A 16,759-nucleotide genomic window follows, 5' to 3' on the forward strand; every position below is an offset into this window, starting at 1 on the left:
CCTTTAATTGCCAACACAAGTTGGGTATCGTCGGCATAGGAGGTTAGGCTCATCCCATACGCTTTGATGGTTTTAGCAAGGTCCGACACATAGATATTAAAAAGTGTCGGACTCAGGGATGAGCCTTGAGGTACTCCACATGGAGATGACAGTTGGGCCGATTGGAAGGGTCCTAAGATGACAGCCTGTGTTCTTTTAGCAAGAAAGGAAGCTATTAGGTCTTTGGCAGTGTGACAAATGCCAAGTCCCTCGACACGATCGACCAAGATAGTATGGTCGACCGTGTCGAAGGCTGCTGATAGATCTAGCATAACTAAGATGGCTGTACCCCCTTGATCCCTAATTACCCTGATATCATCAGCAGCCTTAATCAAGGCTGTCTCAGTTCCATGGTATTTCCTAAATCCAAATTGTGTGTTGTCCAAGAGGTCATGTTCCTCAATGAATTCGGAAATCTGGATATTCATAATTTTTTCAGTCACCTTCGCCATGAAAGGTAAATTTGCAATGGGGCGGTAGTTTTTTAAATCGTTTTTATCCAGGGATGGTTTTTTTAAAAGAGGTTTTAATAGGGTGTTTTTAAGGGGGTCAGGGTAGCTACCTGATAGGAGAATGGAGTTGCACACCTCAGTCAGCGATGGTATGATAGAGTCCATTACTGGTAAGAGTACTGAAAGTGGACAGGGGTCGAGAGATGATCCCGATTTAATAGTAGACAGCGTAGTTTTTATTTGTTCTGCCGTAACTGGATGAAAGCTGAGGAACATGTTAGCTGGAGCTGAAGTAGGGGGCTTCGCTCTGCTCCCATTTGAATTAGTGGAGAAGACCTGATAGATATCATCCACTTTGGTGAAGAAAAAGGAGGCTAGTGAATCACATAGCAGTTGTGATGGAGGAGGGGTGAGGTCAGGGGAATTGCCAGACAGTGTTTTAGTAATTTGAAACAATAATCTGCTAGAATTTTTAGCTTTCTGTATCTGGTCGGTGTAATAATCTTTTTTGGCTTTAACAATCATAGCCTTATAAAGTGCCAGTGCTTCCTTATAGGCTACTTTGTTAGTTGTTTCATATCCTTTTCTCCATTGTCTTTCCTTATTACGGTTAATTTGCTTTTGTACCCTTAGTTGTTCATTATACCAGGGGGCGGTGGGTTTTTATCTATTTTTGGAGAGTTCTTTAGTAGGGGCTGACTGATTTGTTGCCTGACCCAACCAGGTATGAAATTGCTGAAGCGCTAAGTTTGGCTCTAGCGACAACGTTGGGCGCGTATGATCCAGTGTTAGCTTTAGGTCATCCAAATTGATATTTTTCCAATCTTTGAAGGACTGCTTGGGAATAAAAGGGGGATTATTATTGCAACAAATATTAATAGAGATATTTGCAAAAATTGCATAATGGTCAGTCCATGGCATAGGTAAGATGTTAGATATTTGTAATCCTTCCAAGTTAGAAAAAATGGGGTCTAAAATATGGCCGGCTTGGTGAGTGGCGGACATAACTCGTTGTTTGAGCCCTAGAGTTTCCAAATCGGAAATAAGGGTGGCTGAATCCGTTAGGTGACTTTGATCCAGATGGAAGTTCAGGTCACCCAAAATCGTAAAAGCGTTTTCGGTGGCTACTGATTCCATCATAGTGTTTATGCTATTTAGAAAGGCTGTTTTGGATCCCGGAGGGCGATATATCAATATTCCCTTAAAATTAAACAAAGGTGAGGGGTTGATAGCAAATTGCATGGCCTCACAGGAGGTGGAAGAAATGGGGGTTGTTTTTACAGGATATGAATCTCTGACTATTATAGCCAACCCACCCCCTCTTTGTCTGGGCCTGTTCTGGCAATATGCTTTATATCCGTTGGGTACTGCAATGGCTAGGTCTGGCTGAGTTTAGGGGTAGGTTTTGACATATGTAAAGGAGTTATTTTGAAGAGTTGAATTTTCAGTTCAAACTGCTACTGCCTGGATACAAACAATAGACCTACAGTCATGTTTGCATTGCCACTTTAGTTAGAGTCAAAATGGGTGCCGAGCCCCCTAGAGACATTTAGTTTACAGGCCCTGGATACATATAATAGGGACATATAGGTAAGTTACATATAATAGGGACATATAGGTAAGTTACATATGACAATTGGGTATATGCCAGTTACATCATGTGGAAGGGGGAGCACAACTTTATTGCAGGTCAGCAGGGGTAAAGTGCACAGACTTCTAATGCCAGAAACACATATTTTCTACACAGGTACTTAAATGAAGGCTGATAATTGCTCTAAGTAGTGTGGAAGGAATCTCCCAATGTGTCAATTTTTTATAAAGTTTACCATATTCAATGCCGTTTTTTTCATCAACAAATGCAGTGTATAACAGGTTGCTCAATCTTACAATCTTATGTATACCCCTAATTGGAAATTCCTGAAACAGTTTGAGTCATATTCTGGAGAACAATTGTGAATTTTATAAATCTGCATGCATGTCAGGGCAGAGAACACATGGCTGCAGGTTTTTTTCCTTCATAAATTTCTCCATATTCACTCCAAATCTTAGTCTTAAGTAAACGTCAATGTGAGTTTGTATTCCTGACCTGACATTCTTTCCATTAACCACAAACAGAAGAGTCTTGAGGTGCTTACGATTGTATGGGTGGTGCTTGCTCTGTACCTAGTGGTCATTGTTTGTCCTGGGGCAATGATGGTATTGAAAGCAATTTCAATGTTTGATGTTCATTCTGAGTGAGCTATATCATACTAATTCAGTCTCCTCTTTTGTTCTTCATTTCCTAGAAACTTCAGGGATTGTCTTCACAATGGTAGATCTCAGGGTGCTTCCAAAGGTGTCCCTTGTTGATGAACCCGTCAGAATCTTCGTCTCTGGTCTGGAGCCCAATCAACTGATGACTCTCAGGGCTTCACTGGTGGACGACAAGGGATTCCTGTACAGCTCAAGCGCGTTCTACCGAGGGGATGCCACTGGAGAGGTGGATCTGGAGAAGGCAGCAGCAAGTGGAGGGGATTACCGAGGTGTTCTGCCCATGGGCCTCTTCTGGGCCTTGAGCTCCGAGAAGCCTTTCCACCGGCTCATCAAGCGAGATGTAATTGGAAGCCCCTACCGGATCACCGTGGAAGTTTTTGATTCAGTTCAGCTTGAAGTATCTCCTTCTATCATGCCTTTGGCCAGCCAGATGATTGAGCGGTGGTACGTGGCACCTGGAGTGCAACGAACACCGATCCGGGAAGGCAGGGTGCGGGGAACCCTTTTCCTACCTCCAGGTCAGTGTGTTCTTACCGCCACAATTTTCATTCTTTTAGTAGGTGCTGTTCTGTAGGCCTCTGAATCATCTGCCATCTGTGACACTTCAGATAACTTCTCTAAACAGTTGGGTTCTTCTTCTAGTTTCTGTCAATATTTCAGCAGGGTTAACATTTGTTATATGTTTTTAGTACATTGCAGGGTTCATGTTTTCAATTGAATCCCGGGGCTGCTGGGTGTTTGAGATGCAGAATGTTGTCTGCTGTTTGTGGTTTAAACCAACTGAAGGAGCCCGGTAGTTGTAGGATTAGTCCTGAAACTGTCCATAAAACCTCAGCAAGTCTGATCTGAGGGTCTTAAATTCCTGAGTGAGGGGGAAAAATTCGACATGTTTGGAGACCACTATGATTAGCCAAGGATCTAGACTAACACTGTGGAATCCCTTCAAAGAAAGACTGCTGCTAACAGACGGTTGGTGTGCCCTGTTGGCCAATGCATGAAATCACGATTTCAGTATGTTGCCTATCGTTTCAAAGACAGCTGATAGAGGGAGTGGTGACAGCATGGAATTAGGAAGTTGTGTTTTGGTGTCATGTGCAGTTATGATGGTGATGGCAGTTATGATTTCTTGGGCTGTATTACCTATAAAGAATGGAAACAGATCATCCCACATCTGAGAGCTCGCAGGTGGGACAGGGCACTGTTTTGTGATAGACTAACATCTTCATTACAAGTGCCTCAGTTTGGGGAATGTCAATTCTGCTGTCTTCTTAACCCTAGGAATCTCATGAGAAAGGAGAAGTTACCAGGGAAATTGGTATTTCCAGGTTTGATTCCTTTGGTAGTTCCTCATTCACTCTGTGACTTCTTCCAGAGATATCAACTACCTTTGTCAGCTGAAAAAGTTGTGGTGAACATCACAGATTTTGGGGCCTTCTGAGGACCTAGTGAATATTTCCTGTAGTCTTACCTGCCTCATCATGAATTCTGGGGTACTAATAAAGATAAGATTCACGTTGTATGAACAGCTAACAATAGGGAAAAAGTAGCCGTTTTCTTGTTTCATGAGGAGGTTGGCAATCTGTGCCACATAGATATATGTGAAACCACAGAAGCCCAGAACTTATCTGGGATGAGGGATCTAGAGGCACGGGGTACCAGGAGTCAGAAGCCTCCAATAATAATTTTTAAACACCACAGAGCTGCTCCCAGGCGGGGGATCTAAGTGCAAGTGTTTCTCAATTTGTTAGTACAGGCATCTCACAAAAAGTGAAGGACTGGTCTCACACACCACCAGGTCTTATGCTTCATCATTGGGCAGTCATCGCTCTCTAAAAACTTGGTTTGATAGAGAGCGGGCATATACCTGATCACAGGGATGCACTCCTAAACTAAGTGGGGGCCCATATAGAAAAAAGTGAGTTAAAAATCCATTGCGGATGTCACATTAAATTTAATATTGCTGGCATCTGTATGGTGTTCTAAAAACGTGGTCGGTGTGTTGGTGATGTAATTGTCCCCCCACCGATATCAAATGGTCAACATGTTTCTGCCAGGTGGCCCAGTAGGGTCCGCAGCATTCATCAGGAACTTGGTGAAAAAGATGGCGGGCTCCACTCTGACCAAACTGTGGTAGGAGGGTATCCACTGTGTGGGGTCAGCAGGATCACACTCCACTCTGAGATGGCCTTGATATCTATTTATTTAGCTAAAACATGGCATTTTTAAACTGCTTATGAATGGTTTCTGTGAAAAGGGGTGGGTGTTTTGGAGAACCCCTTCAGAATTGAGGGGCGGATTCACGGAACTAATCTGAGACAAAATCCTAAACTTACTACCTTTGGTATTGACAGCAGGCATTTAGTAGTAGTAAAGTTAGTATTTTGTCTTAAATTTGTATTTTGTCTAAAGTTATTTTGTCTTAAGTTAAGATTTTGTCTTAAATTAGGATTTTGTCTTGAGTTAAATTTAAGTTAAACTTAAGTTAAACTTAAGTTTGTCTTAGGTTTTGGTCTTAAGACAAAATCCTAACTTAAGACAAAATACTAACTTAAAACTAAATACTAACTTAAGACAAAATACTAACCGAAGACAAAATCCTAATTTAAGCAAAATACTAATTTAAGACAAAACACCAACTTAAGACAAAATACTAACTTAAGACAAATACTAACTTTACTACTACTAAATGCCTTCTGTAAATACCAAAAGTAGTAAGTTTAGGATTTTGTCTCAGATTAGTTCTGTGAATCAGCCCCTGAGTTCTTGATGATGGCAGAGAGGGGTTTTTCTTGTTGGAGAAGAGGAGGGAAGTACAACTGTGTGTTTGTACTGTTTAGAGGTGAGTGATTTGTGAAAAGAGTCATGTTCTGGTCTGGCCAGGTGGCTGGAAGCGGTGTCAGAGCATGAGTATGAAATGCATTGTGGATGATGATACTGGTAGAGGCACTTTTGTTTTGGTGAGCTTCAAGCTTATATTTTAGGTTTACACTTTCACAAATTTCATGCATGATTTTACTAGCCTGTAATCAATACGTTCTTTATTCAATCCATTTATTATATAGATCACTATAGTACAAAACTACACATAAAAGCAGATATAATAAATACGTAAAAATAATACTGGAGAATTCATTACTGTTAGATTTGGGGGTCCCTAGTTGACACAGGTAGGTTCTTGTGACAAATAGGGACCCTCTCCTCTAGTCAGGATAAGGGGATTACACTCCTAAAATAACCCCTGCTCACCCTCTAGGTTGCGTGGCACGAGCAGTCAAGGCTTATTTCAGAGGCGTTGAAAGTTAAGCAGTTGTGACCACATACAGTAACCCAGTGACAATACTACAAATGGACACCACAGAGGTTGTATATCAAAAATAAGTAGACTTCATGTAGAGTTACCACAAGACCATAAACGACAAAAATACACACTATGATTACTTTAAGATGGTAGATTTAAACTTAGTTCAGTTCAGTTCTTAGATGCGACACTCTGCTTCAATGTACCTTAAGTTGCGTTGTGCTTCCATGACAAGCATTGTCGCAGCGATGGGAAATGCGGCAAAGTTCAGATACAAAGAAAAAAAGACGGGATGATCTTCCAGATGTGACACACTTCTCGGGGATGCGAGAAGTTCTCGGTATGATGCGTGGACTGCAGCGGCGTCAACCTTACGATGCGATAACCACAGCTCCAGCTGCGAAGGTCTTCTCCCACGATGCGTGAAGCTTCCGCTCGATGTGACAACTACAGCGGCGACATCCAAGATGCGACGGCAGCAACTCCGACGGCGGCACTCTTCTCGGGGATGCGAGGTGCTCTTGGTCGATCCGGTGCAATGCGACAGTTCCAGCGGGGACACCCTCCATCGGAGTTGTGACGGCAGGCACAGCGACGGCGACACGCTCCAACCTCGTTGCGAGATTCTTCTCCTGAGTTGGTGCAGTGCGACAACTACAGCTGCGTCACCCTCCTTTGGAGTTGCGACGGAAGCAGCAGCGACGGCGACACGCTTCCTCTTCGTTTCGGCACGCTTCTCTCTGATACGGTGCAGTGCGATAGTTCCAGCGGCGACACCCTCCTTCGGAGTTTCGACAGCAGGCCCAGCGACGGCGACACGCTTCTTCTAGTTGAGTCGCGCTTCCAGCTCCTTGCGACACGCAGTTTCTCAGAAGACCCAAACCAGCAGCAGGCACTTCCACAAAAACTCTGGGTAGCTGGGGGTGAAGTCTGTTGTCCCTGAGACTTCAGCAGGAGGCAAGCTCTTTTCCAAGCCCTTGGAGATCCTTCACAAGTGGAAAGCAAAGTACACAAAATTCAGTTCTCCTTCCTTTGGCAGTAAGGCACCCACTGCAGGCCAATCCCCCAAGCAACACTTCAGTTTCTCCTCAGTTTCTGCAGGTTCCTCTCCTCAGTAAAGGTTTCTTCTTGTAGTCCAAAAGTGATCTAAGTTCATGGGATCAGGGTCCAAATATTTATGCCCCAAAAGCCTTTGTTCTCTGAGGGGAGAGGGCCTTTGCCCATTCAAACCAATTATGAAGCACTCTGTTTACCAGACTTTTCCTTTCACAGTGCAGGGCATGCACATCAGACGCCCCACAGGAGGTGGAGCCAGCATTGTGGAAGGCAAGTACAGTCCTGGAGCACTTTGTTTACAGGACTCCTTTTCTTCTTTCAGTGTGCAGGGCAGAGACATCAGACACTCCCCAGGGGGTGGAGCCAGCATTGTGGAAGGCAGGCACAGCCCTATTCAAGGTTCAGGTGCAACTCCTTCCTCCCATCTAGATGCAGATCCCTCTATCACCACTGGGTGACTCAGCCCTGTCACTGACAAAACCAGACATAGGAATACACAACCTAGCAGAGGCATGTTTGAAAGGTTAGGCAAGCAAATACCTACTTTCTAAAAGTGGTATTTGCAAACACAGAATATTAAAATAAACTTTACTAACAGCTGTATTTTATTATTCTGAGTTCAGGCATACTAAACTCGAATTTCTAACATGTTCTCTGAGACAGTTATGATTATAAAATGTAATAACTCTAACAGCCCATTCTAGCCTATGGCGAACAGGTAGCCTTACAATAGTGAAAAAGAAAAATGGCTGTAATTCACTATTAGGGCATGCCACACACATCAGGGTTTGTCCTACCTTTTACTTACAATGCACCCTGCCCTTGGGGTGACTGATATGAAGAAAAGGGAAGATTTAGGGACTGGCAACTGGGTGCACTTGCCCAGTCAGCATGACAGTACCAGATTGCATGCAGGCTCTGCATTGGCAGACCTTAGACACATTGTACAAGGCTGCTTCAGTGGGTGGCACAACCAGTGCTGCAGGTCCACCAGCAGCATTTGGATTTAAACGCCATCGGCACACTCAGTGCACTAGACTAGGGTCTGACAAGTAAACCAAATAGCCAAACATGGAACCACTGATTAGTACATCAATGTACAATAGGGAGCACTTGCACTGTGGCACTGGATAGCAGTGGCACAGTGCCCAAAGCATCTAACACCAACAAAAATACATGAGGTAACAGCAAAAATGGAAGGGAGACCCATGCCAATGGTTCCAGGGCTAACAATTACTAAGTACAAAGTCCATTTCAGAATGAAGAAAACCTGCAAAGAAAAATTTGCCCGAAGTCAGACTAATACATTCATAACTCAGACCAGTACAAAAAGCAAGCAAAAGCAGATCAGATTACAGATTATACAGTACTGTGGTGCAAGGTTTTCCTTTTTCTAGAGCAAGCTCATAAAAACGAGGTGCATACAAATGGGTCAGACAGTTTGTTTAAAATATAAAATACTACGCAACATTGTTCGAAATTGAAACGTCTTAAAAACAAGAGAATAAATCTTGCATGTGCTTCCTTATAAAAACCACAGAATAAGACTATGTGGCAGTCAGACTGCTTAGACACCCTATCACAGGAGCAGGGTGAAAGTTGAGAGTGGCTAAATTTCCCTGTCTGAAAGCCTAACATCAAGCTGATTAGATTCAAACAAAACCTCAGTAATATGTATCTACGCTGGGGTATGTTGACAACTTCTAAATAGGAGAACTCCCCTGATGGAAATACAGGTATATGCTCGTAAGCTGAAACTGATTTATTTAGATGGGGAGCTTCCTGTTGGTCAAAAGCAGCCTTGTATGATAAATGGTCTTTAGTTCAAGCTTTGAAATGAACTAGGGTCCTCAAATAATTCACTTAGCCCTATTGAGGTCAAAGTTCATTTCACATACTGTAGCCAGGTAATTTTTTGGGAGTTGTTTAATTTCAGGCAGTTATTTATCATTGTCTGTGTTAATTTAATCGTGTCCCTACTCCATATTGAGTGCCATAACATAATCTGAGCTAGCTTAATACGATCCATCACGTACGGCATTCCCAACAGTAGATGTGATTTGAGAACGACCTAGGAAGCAAGAATATGCCCTTAAGGAATTTGTCTTCAAGTTTTTTAATTTGATCAACAGCAGCCTTGCCTCACACGCCTGCCTATAGGTGACAACAGATACAGTTTTTGCTTGGTAAATCTTTTTAATTGGGGCAAGCGGTTTTGAGCCCAACTTCTTAACAAAACCTGCGATTATCTCCAGACAATGATATATATATATATTTTTTTATTATTGTATTTATTAACTTTTACAGGAAAAGAAAAAAGTAGAAAAAGGAAATTGTACAATCAATTGTCAGAAATGTTGACACACTCATTACAAAGATAAATCAAGAACATTTCGTCATTTGTGCATCACACATAACAATTGCAATAGTCAACCCACCGCAAGTGCCACGTTATCCAACACCTCCCACCTCCACCCCACAATCATTGTGTGAGTTAGTGGGTAATGTTAGTGCCTCACCATCCTCATGATCTACGTCTCCATCCAATGTCTTTTAACCCATCATCTCCGCCCCAGCATGCTGTAATGTGTTTGCACTCGTGCTTTCCGTCACTGAGTCCAGTCTGTGTCCCCAGGATCACCATCGTCTGTCACGGACCACCTCTCCAGGTACAGTGCCCAGTAGTTCTTTGGCCGGTTGCGGGGAGGTAAGAGTTCGCTATATAAACCCGATTGTGTGCAGCAGTACAGCATGTCCTGCGACCATCTGGACTGTGTCGGGGTGGGCCCTCTCATCCAGGTAAGCGCGACGCATCGTTTGGCCACCAGGAAAGCCATATCCACCAGCCGGCGATAAGTGGGTGCGACATCCCTGGTGTACCCTTATAGTGCCAGCAGCGGGGAGGGGGCCAGCGTTAAATCAGTAACCCTGTTCACCTCAGCATAAACCTCTTGCCAAAAAACGAAAACCTTAAGGCAGAGCCAGGCAAGGTGCAGGAAGTCAGCAGTGTGAGCTGCACAACGTTCGCATCTAGGAGTCTCCCGCAAGCCGTATCGAAACAGGCGTTCAGGGGTGTAGTACACCCTATTAAGGATTTTAAAATGCAATAGCCGATGTCGGCCATTAAGGGAAACCCTCTTGACGTTGGCCCAACAGTATCCCCACTTGTCCTCAGGGAGGTCAGTTTCCAGATCCGCCTGCCACGCTAAACGTGGTTTAGCATATTGTGACGTCTTCTCCGCAAGGGTGTCATGATATAGTTGTGATATTAAATGCGCCGGGGTCTTAGCTGAGTCTATATAGTCGTATACCAAGACTGTTTGAGGTTCCATCATGTCGTCCCCTAATAGGTCTCTGAGGGCGAGCCTCACTCTGTGGAACTGGAAGCGAGCCAGAGGTTGAGCATGCAATCCATCATCAAGTTCTATGTCCTCCCGTGTGCGTGCCGTGCCGTTAAGAAAGAGATCTCCCATAGTGGCTAGGTTCAGCTTGGCAAGTGCCGACAGGACGCCTCTGTCTCTGCATGGGCCAAGCCACGAGCACCACTCCAACTTCGTCCCCGGAGCGTATAAGAGCGATCAGGCCTGCGCATCCATGAGGTGGTGCCAGGCATGCGTAACAGAATTGAGCGAGTCTAAGATGCCTGTTCTGTGGTCTCTGGGTCGGGCCAGAAGTGCTGGTAATGGAGTCGGATCAGCAACTATCCCTTCGATCCGTACATGGGGGGTGTTAGATGGGCCATGTATCCAACCATATGCATGTGCCCCCTGTGCAGCACGATAGTATAATTCCAGGTCCGGGGCTTGCAGGCCCCCGTCTTCGTAAGACCGTATAAGGATATTCCACGCTACTCTGGGTTGCTTCCCAGCCCACACCAGATGCAGTACCTGAGCGTGCAGTTGTCTAAAGAACACACTCAACAGCACCATCGGTATATTGCTAAAAAGGAACAGAAAACCGGGGAGTACTTTCATCTTTAACAATGATATGCGACCCAGTAGGGAGAGGGGAAGGTCTATAAATTTAGTGACGTCATGCTCCAATTTGGAGATTGCCACTCCATAATTCTCCCGTAGGACCACTTCTACGTCCGTGTGTAACCGGACCCCCAGGTATCTGACCGAGTCTGTGGTCCACTCCGTCTCTCCGTGGCTGGGGTGAGTGGGAACATTATAGTTGTATTCCAGTTCACATGTATTCTGGATAGCGAGCCGAACAATACTACTTCTCTCAGTATCCTCGAGAGGTTAGTTTCCGGGTCTCGCACATATAGCAAGGTATCGTCCGCATACGTGGACACTATAGGATTATATCCTGGGAAGTGAATACCTCGGTGTCCGTGATACTGTCAGTGTGAGCTGCACAACGTTCGCATCTAGGAGTCTACCGCAAGCCATATCGAAACAGGCGTTCAGGGGTGTAGTACACCCTATTAAGGATTTTAAAATGCAATAGCCAATGTCGGCCATTAAGGGAAACCCTCTTGACGTTGGCGCAACAGTATCCCCACTTGTCCTCAGGGAGGTCAGTTTCCAGATCCGCCTGCCACACTAAACGTGGTTTAGCATATTGTGACGTCTTCTCCGCAAGGGTGTCTTGATATAGTCGTGATATTAAATGCGCCGGGGTCTTAGCTGAGACTATATAGTCGTATACCAAGACTGTTTGAGGTTCCATCATGTCGTCCCCTAATAGGTCTCTGAGGGCGAGCCTCACTCTGTGGAACTGGAAGCGAGCCAGAGGTTGAGCATGCAATCCATCATCGAGTTCTATGTTCTCCTGTGTGCGTGCCGTGCCGTTAAGAAAGAGATCTCCCATAGTGGCTAGGTTCAGCTTGGCAAGTGCCGACAGGACGCCTCTGTCTCTGCATGGGCCAAGCCACGAGCACCACTCCAACTTCGCCCCCGGAGCGTATAAGAGCGATCAGGCCTGCGCACCCATGAGGTGGTGCCAGGCATGCGTAACAGAATTGAGCGAGTCTAAGATGCCTGTTCTGTGGTCTCTGGGTCGGGCCAGAAGTGCTGGTAATGAAGTCGGATCAGCAACTATCCCTTCGATCGGTACATGAGGGGTGTTAGATGGGCCATGTATCCAACCATATGCATGTGCACCCTGTGCGGCACGATAGTATAATTCCAGGTCCGGGGCTTGCAGGCCCCCGTCTTCGTAAGACCGTATAAGGATATTCCGCGCTACTCTGGGTTGCTTCCCAGCCCACACCAGATGCAGTACCTGAGCGTGCAGTTGTCTAAAGAACACACTTGACAGCACCATCGGTATATTGCTAAAAAGGAACAGAAAACGGGGGAGTACTATCATCTTTAACAATGATATGCGACCCAGTAGGGAGAGGGGAAAGTCTATCCATTTAGTGACGTCATCCTCCAATTTGGAGATTGCCACTCCATAATTCTCCCGTAGGACCACTTCTACGTCCGTGTGTAACCGGACCCTTCAGGTATCTGACCGAGTCCGTGGTCCACTCCGTCTCTCCGTGGCTGGGGTGAGTGGGAACATTATAGTTGTATTCCAGTTCACATGTATTCTGGATAGCGAGCCGAACAATACTACTTCTCTCAGTATCCTCGAGAGGTTAGTTTCCGGGTCTCGCACATATAGCAAGGTATCGTCCGCATACGTGGACACTATAGGATTATATCCTGGGAAGCGAATACCTCGTTGTCCGTGATACTCCCGTAATGCGCATGCTAGTGGCTCCGCAACAAGGGCATATAGAAGCGGGGAGAGAGGGCAGCCTTGCCTAGTGCCGCGTCTGATAAAAAAGGGGTCCATCGTGAGCGCCCCTATGTGGACTCTCGCTGTCGGGGAAGCATATAGTGTATTCAGCAGTTGTATAAAAAGATCCCGTACACCCATTTTCAGTAATACCCTGCGGAGAAAAGGCCACTCAACTGAGTCAAAAGCCTTCTCCATATCAAGGAAGACTGCTATCGCTGGCACTCCCTGCCGCGTATGTTGGAATGCAGCAAATACCGTACGTAATTATAGGTCAAAGTGCGGTTGGGGACAAAGCCAGCCTGCTCCGGAGCCACCAGCATCGGGACAAGTGGACTGAGACGATTTGCAATGATTTTTGCGAATATCTTCGCATCTACGTTGATGAGCGACAACGGCCTATAGGAGGCACAGTCCTCCGGTGGTTTACCAGGTTTGAGGAGTGCTATAATAATTGCTTCCTGCATTGCCGGGGGCATCGCTCCCCCTCTGCCATTTGTTCAATAAGTATCAGCTGTCTGGGGATCAATATGTCAGAGAACGTCTTATAAAATGGAGCTGGGAAGCCATCGCTTCCCAGGGCACTACTAGCCTTCATGGAGGACAACGCACAGACAATCTCCTCCCTCTCTAATGGGCGCGCTAGGAATTCCCTGTGACTGTTAGTGTTCCATGGTAACTTAATGTGTGTTAAATAGTCAATTATTCGTTCCTCCGGGATCGGCCCTCTAGAAGCGTATAGTGCAGCGTAATAATCCCGGAAGCAAGCTGCCACCTGTGTTTCCGACAATTCTTCCCCAGTATTAGGGTCCCTCAGTGTGGGTATGGCAGCTGCGTTCCTGCGCTGTTTAGCCATCTTGGCTAGCACCGCTCTCCGATGCTCCCCCTCCCCATACGATCTGGATATGGCATACTTTCCAAGGTGCTTTACCTCAGCGTCTGCCTCCTCGTGGTATTCACACAGCAATTGCAAAAGCTCTTTTGCGAGGTCTGCACTAGGGCTCCGCAGACGGCTCACCTCTACATCCTTCAATCTATTCTCCTGGAACGACAAGCGATCTGAATGGATTTGAGGACCCCAGCAGGTTTGGATATAGCAATACCGCGAATGTACGCCTTAAAGGCCTCCCACACAGTTAGAAAAGAGTCCACCGAGTCTGTGTTCCTGCGTATCGTGGAAGGCACCAGAAGAAAGGGGGGCGGCCCGACAGTGCCCTTATAGTGACCAATACCAGGGAGTGGTCCGAGTAGGTGTGGGGAAGCACCACACAAGACTGTACCAAAGGGAGGAGGGGCGAGGAGAGGAGCCAGTAATCAATCCGGGTATGTATGTCATATTGTGAGGAGTAGTGAGTGTATCCTCCCTGCTCTGCGTGCTTAGTCCTCAAAATATCCTGCAAACCCAAACGGGTCATCTCAGCGTCCACGGCTCGAGCTGAGGCCGACGGGCGCCTGAAAGTACCATCCGACCGGTCAAGAGCCGGCTACTGCGTCATATTGAAGTCACGTCCCCACAGAACCTGTCCCTCGCCCATCCCCCTAATCTTTCTGGCCAGTGTTATGTAGTAAGAAGAGCTGTTAAAGTTAGGTCCGTATGTGTTAATCACATGAAATGTCATGCCCCTGCCCGTACTTTTAGTAATCACAAATCGTCCATCAGCGTCCGATTCTACCGGTGTGAGCGTCAAAGAGGATCTCGGATTGACCCATGTAAGCACTCCTCTGGCATTATAAGAGAAGCCAGCTGCGTGTATGTGATTGTGTAGACCCCAGTAACGTAGTGCCGGACTATCCGGTCGCAAGTTGGTCTCTTGGAGTAATGCAATGTCTATTGCATGCCTCGAGAGGTACTGCAGTACACGTCTGACTTTCCTATGGTCATTGAAGCCTCTAACGTATCAAGTCAATAGTGTTATAGTGTCAGTGTCATGTCCAAGCGGTGTCCCTGTCGGGGGTGAGGTGTGAGGCGTGTGTACGTCAGTGTCTTGTGAGTGTAGCATCATTGCGGGGGTGTGGTAATCGCGTGATGACATATGCACTCCCAAGCGTCAATAAGCAACACGTATGTCTGTACACATTTCTGTCATGTAACTTCAAACAAATAACCAGAGAACGTTTTTCCCATTTCAGAACCTGCAATAAAAAGAGCCATGCAACTCTGCCCATACCCCCACCCACGCTTGCCCATCCCCAACATGGCCATGCCCCAGTGCCCCACCCCCTCCATCACTTACCCTCCCCCCATGCGAGCCCCAACTCGTCCTGCAGTCCCCCATCCCTCATCCTGCATCCCAGGAACTAGCAATAAAACAAAAAATCCAAACCAACCAAGCCAGAAAAACATTAAGCCCTCTATGGTGAGAGCTCAGTGGGGGTAGTGATCAACACAAAGGGGCGTAGGTAGCCTGCTCACAATTAGTGTATAGCAATGTCCAAGCAACAATCCCACCGTACTGCCCCGCCCCCCGCCAAGTAATCACGATCATTAAGTGGCTTTCCCCTCCTCTCAGCAAATGACTTCACTTTCAACAGTGATTCATCAATCAGATAGCACACACAAGGGTAATCCAAACATTTCTCCGCCGTGCCTAGAGCCCCAGCATGAGACAACAAAAGTGTGGCATGCCCCATATACGCGGTGTCTTGTGGATCGTAAAATTTGTAGACAAAACTCAAATACAGCTCTCAAAATGAATATCTTGTCCCGCCCCCACTGTAGTCCCAGACTCACTGTTACCTTGCAACTTCAAGGGAGTCTCTGGCAGGACCCAAAAGCAGCAAAATTTGTGTCCAATGTCCAGTCGGCATTACTCAAGTTCATGTGTTGAAGATCTCGCTCTTGACTCTCCTCAGTAATCTAGTATATCTTCCAGTTAGTGGTTGGACAGTCAGTCTTGATCTTCCATAGATCCCTCCAAAGCCTCCTCTTGCAGTCCGTCGTTCGCTTGGTGAAGCTTATCCCTGCGCCAGGCCTTCATGGCTTTCTGTAGCGCTCTCGGGACTGTGAAAATTGTAGATCTTCCCTGTCTATTGACTCTAAGCTTAGTGGGGAAAAGCATTGCATAGTCCACCCCGAGGTCTCTAAGTTGTCGCTTCATCGGGACAAACTGATGGCGAGCCTCCTGCACCCTAGCCGTGAAGTCCGGGAATAGGGAGAGCGTGCTACCCTCACAACGTAATGGTTGTTTCTCCCGGGCGAGTTTCAGTGCCACGTCGCAGTCCCTATAATTCAGTAGCTTGGCCACAATAGGACGAGGAGGGGCTCCTGGCTTTGGTTTCGGGCGGCCCAGGGTGCGATGCGCTCTTTCCACAACGAACATCTCCGAGAAGGCGGACTCACACAGCAACTTCTTTAAGAGGGATTCCACGAAGAGCTCCATGTTGCCAGTCATGTATTTTCTGGCAGGCCCGTGATGCGTTTGTTGCATCTGCGCGACCTCGCCTCCAAATCCTCGGCATTGTCCTGGAGGAGTTGGATCACCTTTCCAAGTTGTTTATGCTCTGAGTCCAAGGTCGTCTGCGCCACTTCTACCTCTCCTACGCACCTTTCCGTCATATCCAAGCGTTCGGCGTGTTTGTCGAGCCGTTCCGCCATCCGGTCCTTGCGGTACGTGAGAGTGTCCATCTTTGTCCCTAAAGAGGTGAGACCTCCCTGTAAGTTCCTCTCCATTGCTAGCAGTATACTCCGGATGTCAGGTTCAGTCGCTTCTCCGTTCGTGGCGTTTTTCGCTCCCTCGTCCGCACTCCGGGGAGGCGGATCGGTGGTGTTGGATTTTTTGGTGGCATCGAAATTCAGCTTAGGCTGCGTCCTATCTGGACGCCCCATGGTGTTTGCCATCAGATCTAACGTCCGTCAGTTCTAGGCCCCCAGACTGTCGCAAGTCCAGCAAGGTGAGAGAGCGTCGTCTATTGAGGGGCAGTAGTG

General features: G+C 46.5%; 1 protein-coding gene across 1 annotated transcript in view; it reads left to right on the forward strand.

Moving 5' to 3' along the window:
- Positions 1-2,712: 2,712 nt before the first annotated feature.
- The window catches only part of LOC147740937 (acyl-coenzyme A amino acid N-acyltransferase 1-like), a 44,085-nt gene continuing 30,038 nt past the window's right edge, over positions 2,713-16,759 (forward strand). The window contains exon 1 of the mRNA XM_086952222.1: positions 2,713-3,262. Coding sequence (XP_086808348.1) covers positions 2,713-3,262 — 550 coding nt within the window. The remainder of the gene's footprint in view (positions 3,263-16,759) is intronic.

Source organism: Lissotriton vulgaris, chromosome 1_1 (assembly GCF_964263255.1).
Source record: "Lissotriton vulgaris chromosome 1_1, aLisVul1.2, whole genome shotgun sequence".
In the NCBI taxonomy this organism is placed as follows: domain Eukaryota; kingdom Metazoa; phylum Chordata; class Amphibia; order Caudata; family Salamandridae; genus Lissotriton; species Lissotriton vulgaris.